The 16,959-nt window shown below is 45.7% G+C and overlaps 1 protein-coding gene across 1 annotated transcript in view; it reads right to left on the reverse strand.

The window, feature by feature from the left end:
* Window positions 1–16,959, reverse strand: part of CASZ1 (castor zinc finger 1) — a gene marked incomplete at its 5' end in the record, with an annotated part of 92,730 nt that overhangs the window by 9,813 nt on the left and 65,958 nt on the right. The window contains 8 exons of the mRNA XM_082329162.1: window positions 1,983–2,154; window positions 2,696–2,894; window positions 4,630–4,965; window positions 6,365–6,487; window positions 9,905–10,065; window positions 12,648–12,711; window positions 13,676–13,817; window positions 15,824–16,695. Of these exons, the coding sequence (XP_082185288.1) occupies window positions 1,983–2,154; window positions 2,696–2,894; window positions 4,630–4,965; window positions 6,365–6,487; window positions 9,905–10,065; window positions 12,648–12,711; window positions 13,676–13,817; window positions 15,824–16,695 (2,069 nt within the window). The remainder of the gene's footprint in view (window positions 1–1,982; window positions 2,155–2,695; window positions 2,895–4,629; window positions 4,966–6,364; window positions 6,488–9,904; window positions 10,066–12,647; window positions 12,712–13,675; window positions 13,818–15,823; window positions 16,696–16,959) is intronic.

Genomic DNA, 16,959 nt, shown 5'->3' on the forward strand with positions numbered 1-16,959 from the left:
CATCTGTCTCTCCCTCCCCCACCCATACACACGTGTATCTATTTATACACGCACAAACATACATACAAAAATCTGTTGTGTGTTTGTTCAGAAACACTGACAACCCTTAAAGCAGGCCAGTGCTTTCTGCACCTGCTCTATATACATATGCAACGTAAAAAGCGCAGAGATGTACAGAGAAGCAGACATGCATTTACATGTTGGTATAACCATGTCCACCTACACGAACACATCCAGCTACACCATCCCATCACGCTGCCTGTATCTACATAGGCAAATGCAGAGGGCTGGCTAAACGTATGTTTATTGCATGGCAAGCCCAACCTAAAGGCATAATTACATACTGCTGGATGCATGTACCCCATCGCTCCCAAAAATAATCACTGCTGACACATGCACAGCCTGCAGACGCCTCGCTGCCAAACAGCTCCTGAATCACCCGGCCTCTCTTTAGCTCACAGATAGTGTTTTATGTGCATGCCAAGTTTATGTTTGTTTAGGTATTGCACTCCCCCACAGTCCCACCTCATCTGCCCTCCCCATCACGTTGCGCTGTTCTTTGGGATGGAGAACAAACAGTGCTGGCGGGACTGAAAGAGTATCAGCACAGAGCAGGTGAAGGCTCGCCTGTTGCTAGGGCATCGGTGTAGGCTGGGTGTCATATATCATTGTCCTGCTTTGTCTAGCCCCTGCTATCACCTGAAACACCTAAAGTTGAGTAAATAACAGCAACTGCTGAATCTACTGACATGTGTAAATGAGACCTAGGTAAGTACGGGCTGTGGCGTGTTGACGCTCATTACCCTGGTTACCACAAACAAGCTACCATTTGAGTATAAATTCCTGATGTATTCAAAGCTGAAAAGAAAAGTTTGGTTCTGGTTATTGTGGCCGTTTCCCTGCAATGTGAGAGAACAGCACCCAGAAGTGTTCTTCTGAACCCTGTTTTGTTTCAGCCTTCGTTCCAACCAGGCCTGATAGGGAAGACGGGGTCTGTGATACTGTTAAGCCAAAACACAACTAGAAGGGTTAAGTGAATCCCAGGCAGTTCAGGAGAGAGCTCTGCTGGAACTATCTTTAGGGATTCCCCCAGTTCAGAGCCCTGGCTTTCAGCTCTAGGCACCTACCTGGGAATGCATTCTACTTTCTGTTGTTGTGCGTTTGTTTTACCAGCTTTACACTAGAGGCACTTAGATTTAATAACAACTACTGCAGTGCTGCTAATAGTTTTGGCAAGTGGGCAAGCCACAGTCTGAGGCTGGGCCACAGCTCGGGTGTTTCCTTAGGCCGTGCTCTGGTGGAAGGCTGGCAGGGAGACACGGCGCTGTACTCCCTGCTGCTCACAAGTGGATGTGGAGAATGGTTTCGGAGGAGAAGGGAGTAGTTTATTGAATGCTCCTCTCCATACTGCTATCTCCAGTTATTTGCCCTTTAGCTTTCAATATGCCGCACCGGCAATTGCTAAAACAAAAAAAAACCACCTTTCATTTGAAGCTGCCTGGAATCAGGCAAAGCAGCAAACTCCTTGATACAGGAAGGCTCTCCCACAAGGGACTCATCAGAACAGGCATTTCCCCTATGCTTTTTTTTTTTTTTTCCACTCCTAAGAGCACCCTTAAACTCCACCCAAGACAAGCAGTAGGCCCAAAAGACTACAAAGTACAAAAAAAAACCCAACAAAAAAAAAGGCCTTGACAATTAGGTAAAAAGGAAAAACAAAGGAGAAGCTGTATCTCCAAACAAATATATATATATAATCCTCTATATTACAGTATCCATTTAACTTGGGTCTATTTGGGAACATATGCTTCAACTCAGGCAGATCAGGAACTGCTTTCTGTTGTGTTCCATTTCTTGTTTAGTGATTTAATGATCAAATACATCTTAGGCATAACTTGCAGGCTCTAACTCACGCCATTCTAAGCCCGGACACAGGACAGACCACATGAGAAAGGTGACAGGGGAAAGAGAAGAAAACTCACCTAGTCTGCCACACTCTTCTCGCTTGGTAAAATACTTGAAGCCATTGGCTGCCCTTCTCTCTGCCTTCTCATGTTTTTTCACATGCCAGGGCAGCTTGGTGGTGATGTTAGTCACAAAGTAGCAGCCAGGACGAAGACAGTGGTAATGCCCTCGCATCCTGAATTCACAGTGCTAGAGAGGAGCAAACAGGCAGGTTGCTTTAAGCATATCTAAAACAAATGCACTCTCATCTGCCTGCTACTAATGCTGTCCCTCTGAGGCATGAGAGAGAGGCCTGAACTGATGCTCTAGATCACATCCATTTTATCTTCCACAAGCCGCAATGCAAACTTGTTCCCTGTCGTGTATTTTGTATTGCTGTCATGTATTCTGTATTGCACTATTCTACCTTGAAATATCCCAAACCTAACTCATGGCTTTCCTTGGTATTCATCATCCATTTTTATTTTATTTCATCTCGTGCCTCTTAGATCATTCTAGATGCCTTGTCCGCTTCACCCAAGTCAAAGAAACATAAAAGCAGTGCGATTTCCAATTTGATGGAAACCAAACATTTTGCTAGACCACGTAATTAAGACCCTTCCGTGGTTCTGTAGTTAGACCAGGAATGAACCACTCAGCCTCACTTCCTACTGAGTAGTCTACTCGCTCTTTCCCATTCTTCTCCCGCAGATGTACTCAGGCTAGAACACTGCTTTTGAGTTGCTCTTACCTGGTTTGGACAGAGACACTGCAGCGAATAGTAAGCAAACTGGTCTCGCACATTCACCAAATTATTGTTGGGGTTGATGTGGTCCAGGCAGTGGGATTCTGCTTTGCCAGAGGTTTTGCACACATACTTGCAGTTCCCAAAGAGACAGTGGAAGTGGAATTTGTTGGCGTACTTGCAGTCCGTTGCCAGGCAGGGATCACTGGAATACATCCAAAACCCAATCATCACCTTCACTCATTTCACACATTTGTTTCTTTGCCAAAGTGTAAATTCAAGGGGAGCCCAGCTGAAGCCTCCGTTCCAAACATGGCCTACAGATTTCCCATAGCCACCTTCCTCTTTAGTAAAATTGATGCTGGCAACACTACTGCAATTCCACCAAGCTAGTGCACTTTCTTGATTAAGATTATTAAAATACAGCAATGCCTGGTGGGTTCTGTAGTCTTTGAGGGCCACACTTCCAATGTGAAGCTGTCTCAAGATCTGGGTAGACGCTGTTTTTCCCTTTCTGCCTGTACTCAATGGATTCAGCTAGTTTTTCCCATCTCAATTTTGTGTAACTGAAATGAAACTCTTGGGCATGCACACTGCAAGATGCCAGGGCTTCCCCTGATTACACAAAATCAGCAGTGGCCTGTTTAATCAGCTCAACGGTTTTGGTACCATGCTCGCCCCACCCAGTCCATGGATTTCTGGCTGCACAAACAGTCAGATCGGAGGTAGCCGAACACTGATCTCTTGGATCCCAAGCACTGTACCCAGCGATACCTACTCAGGTACGTGAAACAGAATTAATACACTTCTTTGAAAGCAGACAAATGACTGTCAATATACGACCCAGAGACTGATACTCCACCAGCCTGAATAACTAAGCTGTAATGCCTAACCTGATCCTGGACTCCTGTGTCCTCCTGTAAGCTACATAACTCCTGTGCCTCTTTCTGTCTATCTAACAGAAATAACACCATCATCACAGCCAACACTGTGAAACTTCTTTAATGTTTTAAAAGAAGTTCAGCAAGGTTATGTTTTACCTTCTGCCAGACACCTCCATTGTGAATTACTTTGTAAGCTAACACTGCAAAACCAGAGGCACAGAATTTACGGAGACTCATTACACTTGTACAGAAGTTCAGCCAGGACAGCAAAACTTTGACAAATCTGAAGTGAGAGAGAATTGCTCCCTATTCCTTGAGCTGCTGAGACCCATTCCTGGTAGAGTCCAAGCACTTGTGCCCCCTCCACTATCTGACCCCCAGTCCTCTTCACTGCAAAAAAAAAATAAAAAAGAAGCTGTATTATACTGAGTTACAGATGGCTTTGCTAGGAAAAGGCCATAGAGCTTACTGGGGACAAATCCAGGAGAAATCCAACAAGCTCCTTTTCAGCAATCTGTAAGCACCTACTCTTAGTTCTGCATACTTCGCCGCAGTCACACCTCACCTTTGCATGACTGAGCACTCAGTTGCCCACTGATTTTTGCTCAGCTGCAGACACTCGTGGCAAGTCGCAGACTTGCAGCAAGATCTGGAGGTGGGCTAGTCAGGCGTCACGCTGAAAACTCTAAAGATGCTATGCTTCCTCGGTAGCCTTCTGGGTCAAAAATACTGCAGACACACCTGTATTTCTGTACACCTCTCGTGAGGTATAAAAAATGCTTCAGTGATATGTCAGCAAGTTTATTTCTCCTCAAAACTCATACCTAAAAGTGCTCCCAGATGTACTGGAAAATTTTGCTTTTTCCTGGGATAACTGAAGGTATTTTCTAGACTTTATAGACTTTATATATCTGTGAGATAAAGCCCAGAGTACTTTCTGGACAGAAGGTCTCTCAGTGGGCGAATACAGATGTAGTACTATGCTCTGAGGCACAGTAAAGAGGGGATTGCAAGGCTGGAGAGGACACAAGGAGGCAAGCAGCATCCACAACTTACTTCTCCTGGAACTGGAGAAATCCGGGTTTGACCTGAGGCTTGGCGTTCTCCAGGGAGGTCGTTGCCAAGGGTGAAGTTGCCAGGTTAGGCACTGATGCTGGGATCTGAGGCATCTGGGGTATGGTTGAAGCCAGCTGCTTCCAAGCGAGCAGTGTGGGGGCAGAGGGCACAGTAGCTGGACTTGGAGTGGGCACGTCGAGGGCAGGAGCACTTGCCATGGTGACAGAAGTAGCAGATGGTGATGAAGGGGCCAGTGAAGCCTTATTCTCAGTAGTAGTTGAGAAGGGAGACTCGGAGTTACTTTTCACAGTTCCACCCTCTGTTCGGAAGTGAAAACTGCAAAAAGACAGTGTGATTCAGACATAAATTCTTGACCATTGCATATAACTTGATTAAACATCAACAGGAATGTGCAAACAAATTAGCTGAGGTTAACTCCTAAAAGGGGCTCTGCAAACATTGTAGAAAGATTTGGAGGCCTCCTAGACTGTCTGTGAAGAGAAGGGAATTCATTAAGAGGTGTGGAGACAGAAAGGTGCAGCAACACGTTGAAATCAGAGAGATGCAAGAATCGCTGCGGTCAGTAAGATCAAGATGCCTATGAGGGCAGCTTCCCATCGCTGTTGTGAGAAGCCAGAAGTTTGTAGCAGTGAACCACAGGGAACTATCCAACGCCAGAGACCAACTGTGCTAACAGATCTTTCTGTCTTGAAATTTGCAACATCTCCTTCCCTTTAAACCCCCTCAGAATCAGTCAGGTGGCCAGCTGCTGAAGGCCTTACTCGTTCTTTACTCGGGCAAATCTTCCCCTGCCTTTAAAAGGAACTCGGCATGGTTTTGCACTGCAAATCATGCTCCGCAGAAATTTGCAACAGGGAAAATTTCCAATATCCCACCCTTCCTTTGCTAGTACCCTCACTGTAACAGTGGGAGCAGATCTTAAATTCATTCTTCACCCAAGAATCATCCAGGGTTCTGAGCATGCTGTACAGCCTCTGTAATATAGGCCATATTATCTAGCCTACAGTTCTGGCTACCAATCTCTGGGCTGTCTGCTACTTTACAAAATGATGTGAAATGATGAAGGGTTTATAATATAGAACATGGCAAGGTAAGGAGGAGGTTGCTGTTGGGCTGGACAGTTTGACTGCTTCATTTCAAGATCCTTATCCACATGATCTGAAACTCTTAAACAAAACCATATAAACTAAGGGCTAGGGAAAACTTGTTAAAAGAGATTTGTCATGACAAGACGAAGAACAATAAAATGCTTTCTACACTGCAGTGATGGGGAGCTGTGTACCCCACAAAAAGTCTGTATCCTCTGACAACGGTTGGGTTTACAGGATCCTCTCCCTCCCATATATTCTTCTATCTTTGTATGGTGTATTCTTGCGCTGCGAGAAATATGGGTCTCCTTGAACACACATAGTCAAGTAGGCTATGGAAAAACAGAAACATCCAATTCTCAGCCTTGCCAACGCTGTGAGAGACACATCTTTTTCACAAGTTGAGCGCATTTATCGTGAAACAAAATTAAAGAGGACAGTGTGCTGCAAAAATTTTAGCTGAGCCCATTTACACAGGAAGCATATGGGTGCCCAAACTGCCGCCCTCAGGAACGCCCACGTTCCTGCTCTTGAACAGAGTTACTCAGTAAGGTCTCTCTCGTCCTGCAGTGTGCGTGTTGTAGAGTTTTCTCAAGGTTTCCCAAGACTCGTGCTCTCCTACTTACTTGGCATGCTTGATGGCTCCATCCAGGGTGCTGAAGAGGGCACCGCATTCCTCCACGACACAGTGGAAATGCACCTTATGGAGAAAGTCGCACTGTGCATCGCAGAAATCCTTGGTACCAAACCTGGCCAAAGTAGATAAACAGGCATCTTATGGAAGGTCCCGGAAGAGAAGCGGTGTTGGAACAGACATATTTTCTTTGTTTTTCAACTCTACTACCATTCTGTTTTCTAACGGCACTGTCCCTGCTGCACAAACAGCACTGCTGGCATTGTTGCCTGATTACTGCCTGTTATATAGATCTGAACAGGCAGAACAAGAACCTAATTTCTCTCCAATGGAACTTGACTGAGAAACTCCCATTCACTTTTAGTGGGAGCAAAGTACAGAACTACCCCGAAACAAAAGATGAAAATCATTAGTGTTCTTGAGTGCCTACGTACAAAAGCCAAGGCTCTGAGGAACGATCAAAGATTAGTAAATTAAGGGAAATCCAGACCAAGAGGACACTGCTGAAACATTACAGGTCTTTTTTTTTTCTGTTTCAGTCTACTGGCAGTAGCAAAAGGGAAGAAACAACAGTGGTTCAAGGGAATCTAGATCCAGAATCCGCTTACCCCCCACCTTGAAACAAGAGGGTATCACATAGATGGGAGAGATGAAATATCGCCTATATAGCAATTACAGCCTAATATGCATGAATACTGAAAAACACAATCCCTGAAGTACAGAAGAAACAATGCTGCAATGCAAAAACCAGAGCAAAAGCCACCATCTAAGATAAGCCTCTTGTCATCTCGGAGGAAATGGTCAAGCGGGCAAAAACAACTAAGCAGGGTTTCACTGCTCACCCACTGCTGAGATTGTCCAGACTTATTAAGAGCGGCACGAGTACATGTGATTTCAGGAAACTCCAGAATCAGAGGGAATCGAGAAATCAAGTAAAAAACACTGGCAGGAAGGATCTGAAACTTAACAGGGGAATCTTGCATAATTAAGATACAACAAACTACAATTGCTCTGATGAGCAGGAAAGCAAGAAACAAACAGCAGCCTGTGCGGTCCCAGGAGGGACCTCTGCACAATTTGAGGGCAAAGGAAAAAGAAAAAAAACTTGCATTGGAAAAGGAAGGTCAGTGGATATAGAATACATGCAGTCAGTTAACGCTTGCAGGGAGACGATGAAGGAAAGTAAAGGTGTGGTAAGAGATAAGAAACCAAGTTACTGCAAGCCAAAGGGGTTGTTTTATCAGGGACAAGAGGTATTGTACTTAGAAAGAAGGTCCGATAAAAATGGGAGGTGATGAGGCAAAAATGGCTGCCTTATACAATTTGCTTTGGATAGAAAACTAAAGACAAAGCAGACAATTAGGGATAAGATGAAGACCTTCTAGAAGAGCAGATAACGGGACTGGTTGGAAAATATAAATATGCACAAATCAGCCAGTCTGGGTGATGTATGTTCTGAAGTGCAATGGAAATTAACTCACAAACTGATTGCATTACTATTTGCTATTTTTTAAGCGATAGAGAAGAGGGAGGTACTAGGAAATTAGAAAAAAAAAAAATCTAGGTACTGATTCTTTCAGGAAAAAAAAAAGACAAGTGATCTTTGGCAATTATCATACCTCTAGTCTTAACTTCTCCTTCCAGTAAAGTAATGGAACAAATATTAAGAGGGAGGAGAAAATCATTAAACATCTAGAGGATAAAGGAACCATGAGCAATAAACAGCATCAGGATTATAAAGAATAAATCTTGCCAGACAAATTTAATTGCTTTTTTTGATAGAATTACAAAATTAGTGGATGAAGGGATGCAATATATTTGGATTTTAGTAAAGCATTTTGATACAGTCTCGCATATGCTTAGAATTAATTCAAATTGGCCTGGATGTGAATGCTACCTCATGGATTGAAAACTGGCTGAAGGACCGTAAACAAAGGCTAATGACAAACGGCAACATATTGAGCTGGGAGGAGGCATCTTGTGAATGCTGCAAGGATGACTTTGGTTAGGTCTGAGCTTATTTAACATCTTCATTAGTAATCTAGGAGAAGGAGTAAACAGCGTGTTAATGAAATTCACAGAAGATACTAAACTGGGAGGAGTTGGCAACACCAGTGCAAGAGGAGAAAAATAACAGAGAGGCCCTGCACGACAAGGGAGAAGGTTCAGAATATTTGGAAATATACAGCTAATACACCTGGGGGGGGGGGTATTTTTATACATACGGGACTCATGAGAGCAACATTAAAAGCAATCCTATGTAGCAGTGGATGGCAAACATGATACGTATACATTATGCAGTATAGATGCAAACAAGGTAGCACAATTGTGAGCTGCATCTATGGGGGCAGGAAGCTTTTTCTATCGGGTGTGGCGATAGCGGAATGGCAGCCCAGTTCTGCACCCGTTCAGGGAACAGCAAGAAGGACGACAGCAACAACACGGCCAGCAGGCTGAAGGGACTAATTTACAAACTCAGAGTAAAGGAAGTAAATAAGCTTGGTTAAGTGGTATGGTAAAAGTCTGTGACTATCTGAAGGGGGTGAACTCCAGTTGCGGAGAGGAATTATCTGCTGTGGTTCAAGGGGATAAAACCAGGAGAACTGCAACAAAATTACAAAAAGGGAAATTCAGGCAGCATACCATGAAAAAAATCGTGACAGTGAAACATTTTAGGTGGTAGAATAATGCTCGCAGAGACAAGAAAATAGCCACACTGCTTGGCATAATTAAAACTAGGCTGGACAAAATGCAAATGGACTGCAGGGAAGGTTCTCACACTGGCCAGGGGCAGAGGGACTAGAAGACTTTCTAGTCTCCTCCACTGAAGTCTGTGATTTACGAAGTGTCCACAGGCATTTGTAGGCAGCATCTGTGTCAGAGCGCAAACCTGTATGTGTCTGCCTGGGTGTATCTGTGTATGCTCAAAGCATGTGTCTGTCTGGGCATGTATGTGCATGTGTCTGTGTGTGGGTGAGTTTTGTATCTGTTCCATTTTCCTTTCAAGCCTCCGTGTCTACAACAAAACCAGCAGAAACCATCCCAGTTCCCATACCCCTCATACTTCTTATTTTCTTTCAGTGGCGTACTCCCATGATCAGAGGAAATGCCACAGCAAGCATTTTAAGGCTTCTGTGACCTGCGCTAACAACTAAACGTGGTCCAACAGAAGTTCAGTGCTGAGAGCGAGCTGCAGTGGGTCCCCCGGACTTGCAGACCGGGAATATAAAGAGGAGCCTAAGATGAAGTGTAGGCTAACAGTACTATGTGAAGATCCGTGCTCGTAGCTGGGTCTCAAGATCCCTTTGCAAAATAATTCTATGTGAACAGATATTGCTTACAGGACATTAACACCTACTGCAGCCAGTCGGGACTGAGGACTAAATGCACTCCAGAAGGTGATCGGCATATCACAGAATCAGGCCTTTACATTCAAGAGAACTCTGCATTCGAGTGTGAACTAATGAGCCAGACATTTTGCAAAAGAAATCATTTTCCCTTTCCTCTATTCCCAGTTCCATGCTCTCCTTACCGGTGCAGGTACATCTTCCATGGCTCAGAGAGCTTCTCCTGGACAAGTGCCTTCACTGCCTTGCCCAAGTACTGTGTTGGCTCTCCAGCCGCAGCCTGGCTGCCATCTCCTTCTGTCTTAATGTTCAGCAGGTTGCCAAGGCTGGCACTGGTCTTGGACATCTGGAACGAGAGCATAGACACTGCATCAAGCCCAGCACACAGCCGTGGACGCTGCCGGTCTGGATACCCTCAGGACTGCCCACAGAAAGCTGTGTCTTCAAAGATTAAGAGAAGACAAGAAATCTGCGCAGGCTGCCTCAACTGCCCCAGCAAAACTTAATAACACCTCAGTCTTCTACATCCTCCACCCAGCTATCACAAAGTACCTGGTGCCCATCTCATATTCATGGCTCTCGTGTAAAGTAACGAAGCATCATGTCTGTTTTATACATGGGGAAACTGAGGTGCAGAGAGACAGAGCTCGAGTGTGGAAAAGGTGTGCAGGCTTAAACATCAATAACCCCATATAGCTCCTACAAAATGCTGGTCTCTTAGTACAGAGCTAGTGATAGAACTGGTAAGCTCTAGTTTATTTAGAATCGTCTTATCCCAGCCACAAGGATGTCTCCTTCTTTAAAGTGACTGTCAGGTATGTTTGGGGGTGGGAGGGGGGAAATCTCAATTCAACTGGGGAAAAATTCTGGCTCCACTTAAGTTCCTGGAAAATTCTTACTAACTTCAATAAAGAAATTATGTCACTTTCTGTGCTAAATGGACATATCCTCCACCAAGCAGGACTGGGACTCACAATTTGCCTTGTGTGAAAGGCTTCAAATAGATTCTACACAGAGAAGGTTTAGAGGTCCAGGCGTATGATGTGCAGGACAGAAAAAAGAACTTGCTCAAGAGTGCTTAGAGAGAAAATTTTCTTTCAGAATAAATGCACCCTTTCTTGCTTTGCTGTGCTCTCAGTTACATCCAGTAACAACGGTGAAATTCGCAGCATGAATAAAATGCAGAATTGGGCCCAATACTTGCATTATAAACTCCACCCACTTGAGGATCTTGAAGCCCTTTATAAATATCAGTTAATTAAGCCTGACAACCCCCCTAAATAAACTGCAATACGCTACAGGAACCCTGGCTATTTGAGGCTCTCTTAATGCCCCCTGAAGGTAAAGCCCCTGCTGCTATGTGGAGACTGCAGCTCTTTATGGCTGGAGTCAGAAATTCAGGTCGTCTTTTTCCACTGGTGTTTGTTGAGCGTTCAGTTTCTGTAAAGGGTTCTTTTTCCTAGACAAATAATGAAGGATTCCTCCACGAACAGAAATTGTGTGCAGCAAGAGGAAGAAAGAAGCATGATGTGTTCCTGAGCACACTGAGCTTGATTCTCCAAGCCTTAGTCTTGGAATAGGCTCCTTCAAATCAGTGGGCTCTTTTCTTTGCTGCTTTATGTCATCAGTTAATCCCATTCCTTCTTTAAAAAAGGAGCAAACCTGAAGAACTCATATTTTGTACCTGTGCTACACTTACTCTGCACAACATAAAGAATCTTATGCAGGGCTGCACACAAACAAATGCTTATTTCTAAGCATATGCTTAAATCTCATATTCTCCTGAGGATTTTCAAGTGAAGTACCTATTGAAATAGAATTTCCCTGAGCTGGGGCCTTCAGAATGACTCAAGACCCCAGACAGCAGACTTACTAAATAGATTTACTCACTAGAGAAAGAGCTGCATATTTGGAATCACTGAAGGGACAATAAGCAGGAACAAATAAGAAATTAAGTTTAAAAGGGAACATCAAAAACCCAGTGTAACAGAGAGCCAATGGAGGAGAAAAGTGGCGTAAGGATAAATGCAGAAATTAAACACCACAGAGAAAAAAGAGTGATGAAGTAAGAGAGAAAGGAGGCGAGAGATTACTAGGCAAAGTCACTCTGCCCTCTCTTGAGGGTTATATGGCCTTGATGCCTGTAACGCCCAGAGCCAAGGGGATGGCAATAGTTATGCCTGTAAAACCTATCACACAGTAGAATATTAAAGCATGGCTCAAAGCCTGCCCTGATCTCTGCTGCAGTTGTATACAACAGCAAAATTAATCTCGGTACAGTAGAATTTATCATGTGAAAGGGAAATATATATTTGAGATGATGTATAATTTAAGGAAAAAAGTAAGGAAAAAGAAACCGTGCATTATCTAAAATAAATATTATAGAACATGGTAAAGGGGGCTTTGTTGGACACCATTATTCACACCAGAAAGACAGAAATTGATGATTTTGGCTCAAAACTTCTAATTTTTTTTCTTCTTCTCTTTCATAAAAACAAATTATTCTCCTTCCCCTCCCCCCAATGAAAGAAAATGTTTTTAAGTAAATAAACAAAATGAGTAACTATAAAAAGAGAGCGAGAGAGAAGTTGCCAGGTTCTGGAAATAAAAATGGGAAGGGAGGAAAGAAAAAAAAAAAAAAAAAAAAATCTTTCGGAGCCCTCCTCTGTCTAGAAAGGATGGGGAAAAAAAAAAAAAGGTGTCAGAGGCTGCAATATATTTCTTCAGCCAGTTCATTAAATTAATTCGTAAGCAGTGGCTCTGAAATTATACCCGATGAAAAATGGTCTCAAAATTTAAATGGTACAAACTCATCTTATTAGAGGCAAAACATTAAAAAACAAACGCATCTCTTCCCCCCTCCCCGCCATCGCAGCTTTAATTTCTCTTGGTGGGGGGAATGAAAGGCGTTTGATGGATGGCTCTTACCTTATTCATAAGCGAGGATAAAAGAGATGAATTTGCCGAGACTGTGTGGCCATTTGATTCATTACTGGAACACACAAACCAACAGGGTTTAGTTAAGATGTGCACAGGGACTGTGAGCACTGAGATTAATCCTTCTCCCTTCAAGCGGCCTCGCTCCTCACCTGCTACATCCGGAGGAAGAGAATGATGCCCACCCTCCCCTGGGCAGGCCAAACTCTCTTACTTGTGATAGCCAAGAGGGAGAGAAAGAAGATCCCAAGTCTGCAGAATTTAGTTCTTTCGGCTATTAAACAGTCCAGACCTCTTCCTCCAGTGTCCACACAACCCACCCCGTGTTTTAATCCTTCATCCCATGAGAACTTTCCAAAATATGCCACAAAACCAGTGGGGATGCTGACAGAAGACTCATGCTGCCAGGGACACAGGCCCGCTCGGCAGCAGAGAAAGCAAGGCAACAATCCTTATGGCCACAGCGAAGCACGCTGAAAGGCAACCTTAGTATTTCACGTGCATCAGTAATAGCTCTAGTTGACCACGAGTGCTGGAGTCCCAAATTGAGGCTTGTTTAAATAAAGTATGGAAAGGAATGTATACAGAGGTCAAAGTGGAGCAGGCTCACTTATCCCCAGTATCGGTTCCTCTGCAGTTTTTCCACACAGGACAATCCCCTAACACTCCTATTCTCAGTAGAGATGCTGGACAAGTGGGACGCGCTTTGAGATAGGTGCACTGACATCTGCGCAAGTGCAAAGATTCATCACCATAACTGTAGATTAGCACATGCCAGACCCAGACCAGAGCTAGCCTGACACCCAGTTGTTTTGTGTGTCCAATTTCTCAGGAAGGTGCCTCTCTTACACCCGATTCAATGCCCTATTACATCAGTGCAAATGCTCCTGTGTCCAACTCAGCCGCCGCGAAATTGCCTTTCATCAACATGTTGTGTCCTCTCTGATTACAGGTATGGAAACTTCTCAGAACTTGATGCTGAAAAGAACTAAGCGTGCCTGCCTGCACGCTTCTCTCACCCGTGATCCTTGACGCTCAGGTCCAAACTGTGCTCCTGCAAGGAGTCCTGGCTGGTGGCAGATGATGATCCCATGGCCTCCGCAGGCTCCTGCTTCACCTGAACTGGATTGAACCGTCCGGGAGCTGCTGGTTGTCCATTCCCTGCTTGAGAAAGGCACCGAAATTAAATGCAAAAATTAAATGAAAAATGTAGGTCTAAAATGAGGTTACAGTGGCAAATAAGTAAGTTAAATCACTAGCACCAGTGCATAAATGGAAAAAGCAAAGAAAAAGTGTGGGGGGAGGGAAGTGCTGGGATTGCTGGTCAGCGTTTATTGCCAAGCTGACATGATGGGTTCTGACGTCCACTCCAGCGTGGAAATTCTTCAAGTGATAATTATTGCAAAATTATGTCAAAGTTGTCCAGGCTATGGGCCCTTTAAAGGAGAAGGGCGGAAGGAGCGTGGGGGAGACCTGATTCTCTGCACAAACTGTCATAACTAATTTGCGGGGCTGCCTCTTAAGCGTTTATTAAAGACTCTGTTAATGCTGAGGCAATGTGGCAGCTTTCGACTGCTAGTCAAGCCCCCTTTCTCGTCCCCAATCCCAGCGTTGCCGTAGCGACAGCGATGGCCCGCCACTGCGCGTGCCCAGCAGGAGCATCTGCCCCGTCAGGGCTATCGAAGGTGACAGCCAATGGGGTTGGCTCAAACCACGCGACCTCTTGCCACCGCCATCACGTTGTCCCCACAAAAAGGGGGAATTCTTCTGCTTTTGGGGGGAGGTTTAGTGCTGAGCCCATGCACGAAAAATTCAAATTAAAGGAAGAGAAAAAAGAGGAAAGGGGGGAAAACGGGAGAACAAATTAAAGGAAAAAAATTAGGAAGAACAGCAAAGAAAAAAGGAGGGAAAAAAAGTTGCTGACAGGAACATGTCTGCAGAGCTTTTTTCCACAATCCCCAAGTGACTAAAATATTAATTTACCCTCCGGCAGTACAGCTGACAGCGAGCTGCTTCTCAGACAGCAAGTGGCATTTTATTAAAAAATAAAGGAAAATAGTTCCCTCAATGACCTTTCTCTGCTTTAGGAAACAATTTTTCAAATAATAATTTTAAAAGTATGTGAAAGTTCCCCTCCCTCTTTAATCAGATCGCTTCGTCCTACTCCCTCGTTTGCTCTTGGGTGGAAGAGAACATCGGCAGCGCTCGCGTACCAGGGGCCGGCAGCCTGCTCTGGCCTTGCCACGCCGCGGGCAGGAGGCTGGGGGGCAGCCCCATGCCACAGGGTGCTGCCGGGCAGAGCCTCCCCTCCATGCCGCCGCGCTGCCCGCCGTGAGCTGACCACGTTCAGCAGGAGATTGTGGAGGTACCCTGTGCTCTTGAGGGAGCCCCACATCCCTGCTGGCAGGGCTGGGCACAGGCACGTACTTGCCCCAGGGCTAGGTGGCAGCGGGAAGAGCTCCGAGCTACCCCAGGGGACTTCTCATTCCCATTTTTTACCCCTCTCACAGTGCTGCTGCCCCTTGCAGGGGGACCCTTGCACCTCAGGGAGCTGCAGGGTGAGAGAAGCACGGCTTGCAAGAACTGAACAGGAGAAAGGTCCAGTTTGTGGACTGTACCAACACTACCTCCAAACCCGCAGCTGGTACAACAGAGCTGGAGCACAGAACCAAACCCCCAGATCAGAAAAACAATTGGCAATGAGCTACAGGATCAACACCACTAGGCCCAGCAAAACTCGGTACAGTCTGCAGAAGAGGGCTTAGGCTGCTGTTTGGCCTGCAAGTACTGGCCAAGCTTTTTCTTCATTTCCATTTCTAGTACAGTGCCTCTCTCTTTTCCGCCTACAGCAAACTAGGTGATACATATAGCAACGCTTTTCCTTCAGATCTGGTAAGAGCCTGCTCCATTTCTGGGCAAAGCTGTGTTTCCTGCCTCTCTTCTGGCCACGTGGGTATAGCCAGGCCCCACAGGAAACCATGCCAAGACTGCCCTCTTCAAGGGTTAACTGGACATGACCAAATTTATTCTCCCATTTATGTTCCTTTACTACCTCTTCCCCACCTCCGGTCCCATGGACAACTGGGTGGCTTCTCATTCACTCCTCTCCAAGTCATCAGGCACTGCTCTTCCTCCCAACACTAGCACCACTGATGAGGGTAACTCACCTGCTTCAAGTGCCACGGAGGGCTTGAGCGCAGCTGCTGCCAGCCTGGCCATCATAGGAGAGATTAATCCCTTGCTAGCAGAGATCCTTTCCATTATAGATGCCGCTGGAGCTGGAGAAGAAGTAGCCGCTGGCTCACCAGATCCTGAAATGGCCTGGGATGAGGAATCCGTAGGAGCAGATGATGTTGGATTGGTGCCAGAAGAACCAGCAGCAGTCATCAGATTAGCTGAGCTGGCTGGAAGTGGTGTAGAGACCCGACTGGGGATGATGGGGAAGAAGGATCCAGCTGTTCCAGGAAGTGCTGAGTTGGAGAGTGCCAGGGCCAAGGGTATATTGCTGGGAAGAGCCTGGGAGAGCAGGCCAGAGATCTTGGTGGCTGGTGTCATGCTGTTGGCAGACTTGCTGGCCTGTGAGGAAGCAAGCTCAGCAGCAGAGGAGGGTGCAGCTGGGACTATGAGAGAAACGGAAGACTGTTGACTGGTGGGGGAGGCACTCAGGCTGGAGTTCTTCGAGCTCATAGCAGAGAAGTCAATAAGGTCATCATTACTGGACTCCTCTTGCTCATTATCCTTGGACCCCAGGAGAGAGGCAGGCAGGCCCAGCACTCCTGAGCTTCGGATGTGCCGGCGCTCATGTTTGCGTTTATGGGAGGTCATCTGGCTGGTGGAGGTGAAGGTGAAGCCACAGCCTGCCCTTATGCAGTGGAAATGGTTGGTGGCCTTACTGTAGACACAGCCCTCATACTTGCATTCCTCATACTTGTAGAACTTCTTGAAGCCATCCTTGGCGTAGGCATCGTCTTTGATGTGGTAGCTCTTGTGCTTCTCAATGTCACACTTGTTCTTGAAGGTGAATGTACACCCAGGTCGCCTGCAAGGGCATCGAGGAGGAGAGGGTGGTTGGCTGTGTGGGCTAGGAGCACAACGCAACTGCTGTCACCTGCCTACCTCTGGGATAAGGACTGGGGCCACTACGAGACAATGGCCCTGGCTGCAAAGGGGCTGAGGAGCTTTATGGGGATTAACCCATGACACCAAGGCAAGCAGAAATGCTGCCGTGTGAGAGAGCTGGGAAGCTTGCTCCACTTTGAGGAACAGCCACAATGACATGGGGATGCAGGCACCCACCATTAAA

The sequence above is a fragment of the Platalea leucorodia genome, assembly GCF_965183815.1.
Source record: "Platalea leucorodia genome assembly, chromosome: 17".
In the NCBI taxonomy this organism is placed as follows: domain Eukaryota; kingdom Metazoa; phylum Chordata; class Aves; order Pelecaniformes; family Threskiornithidae; genus Platalea; species Platalea leucorodia.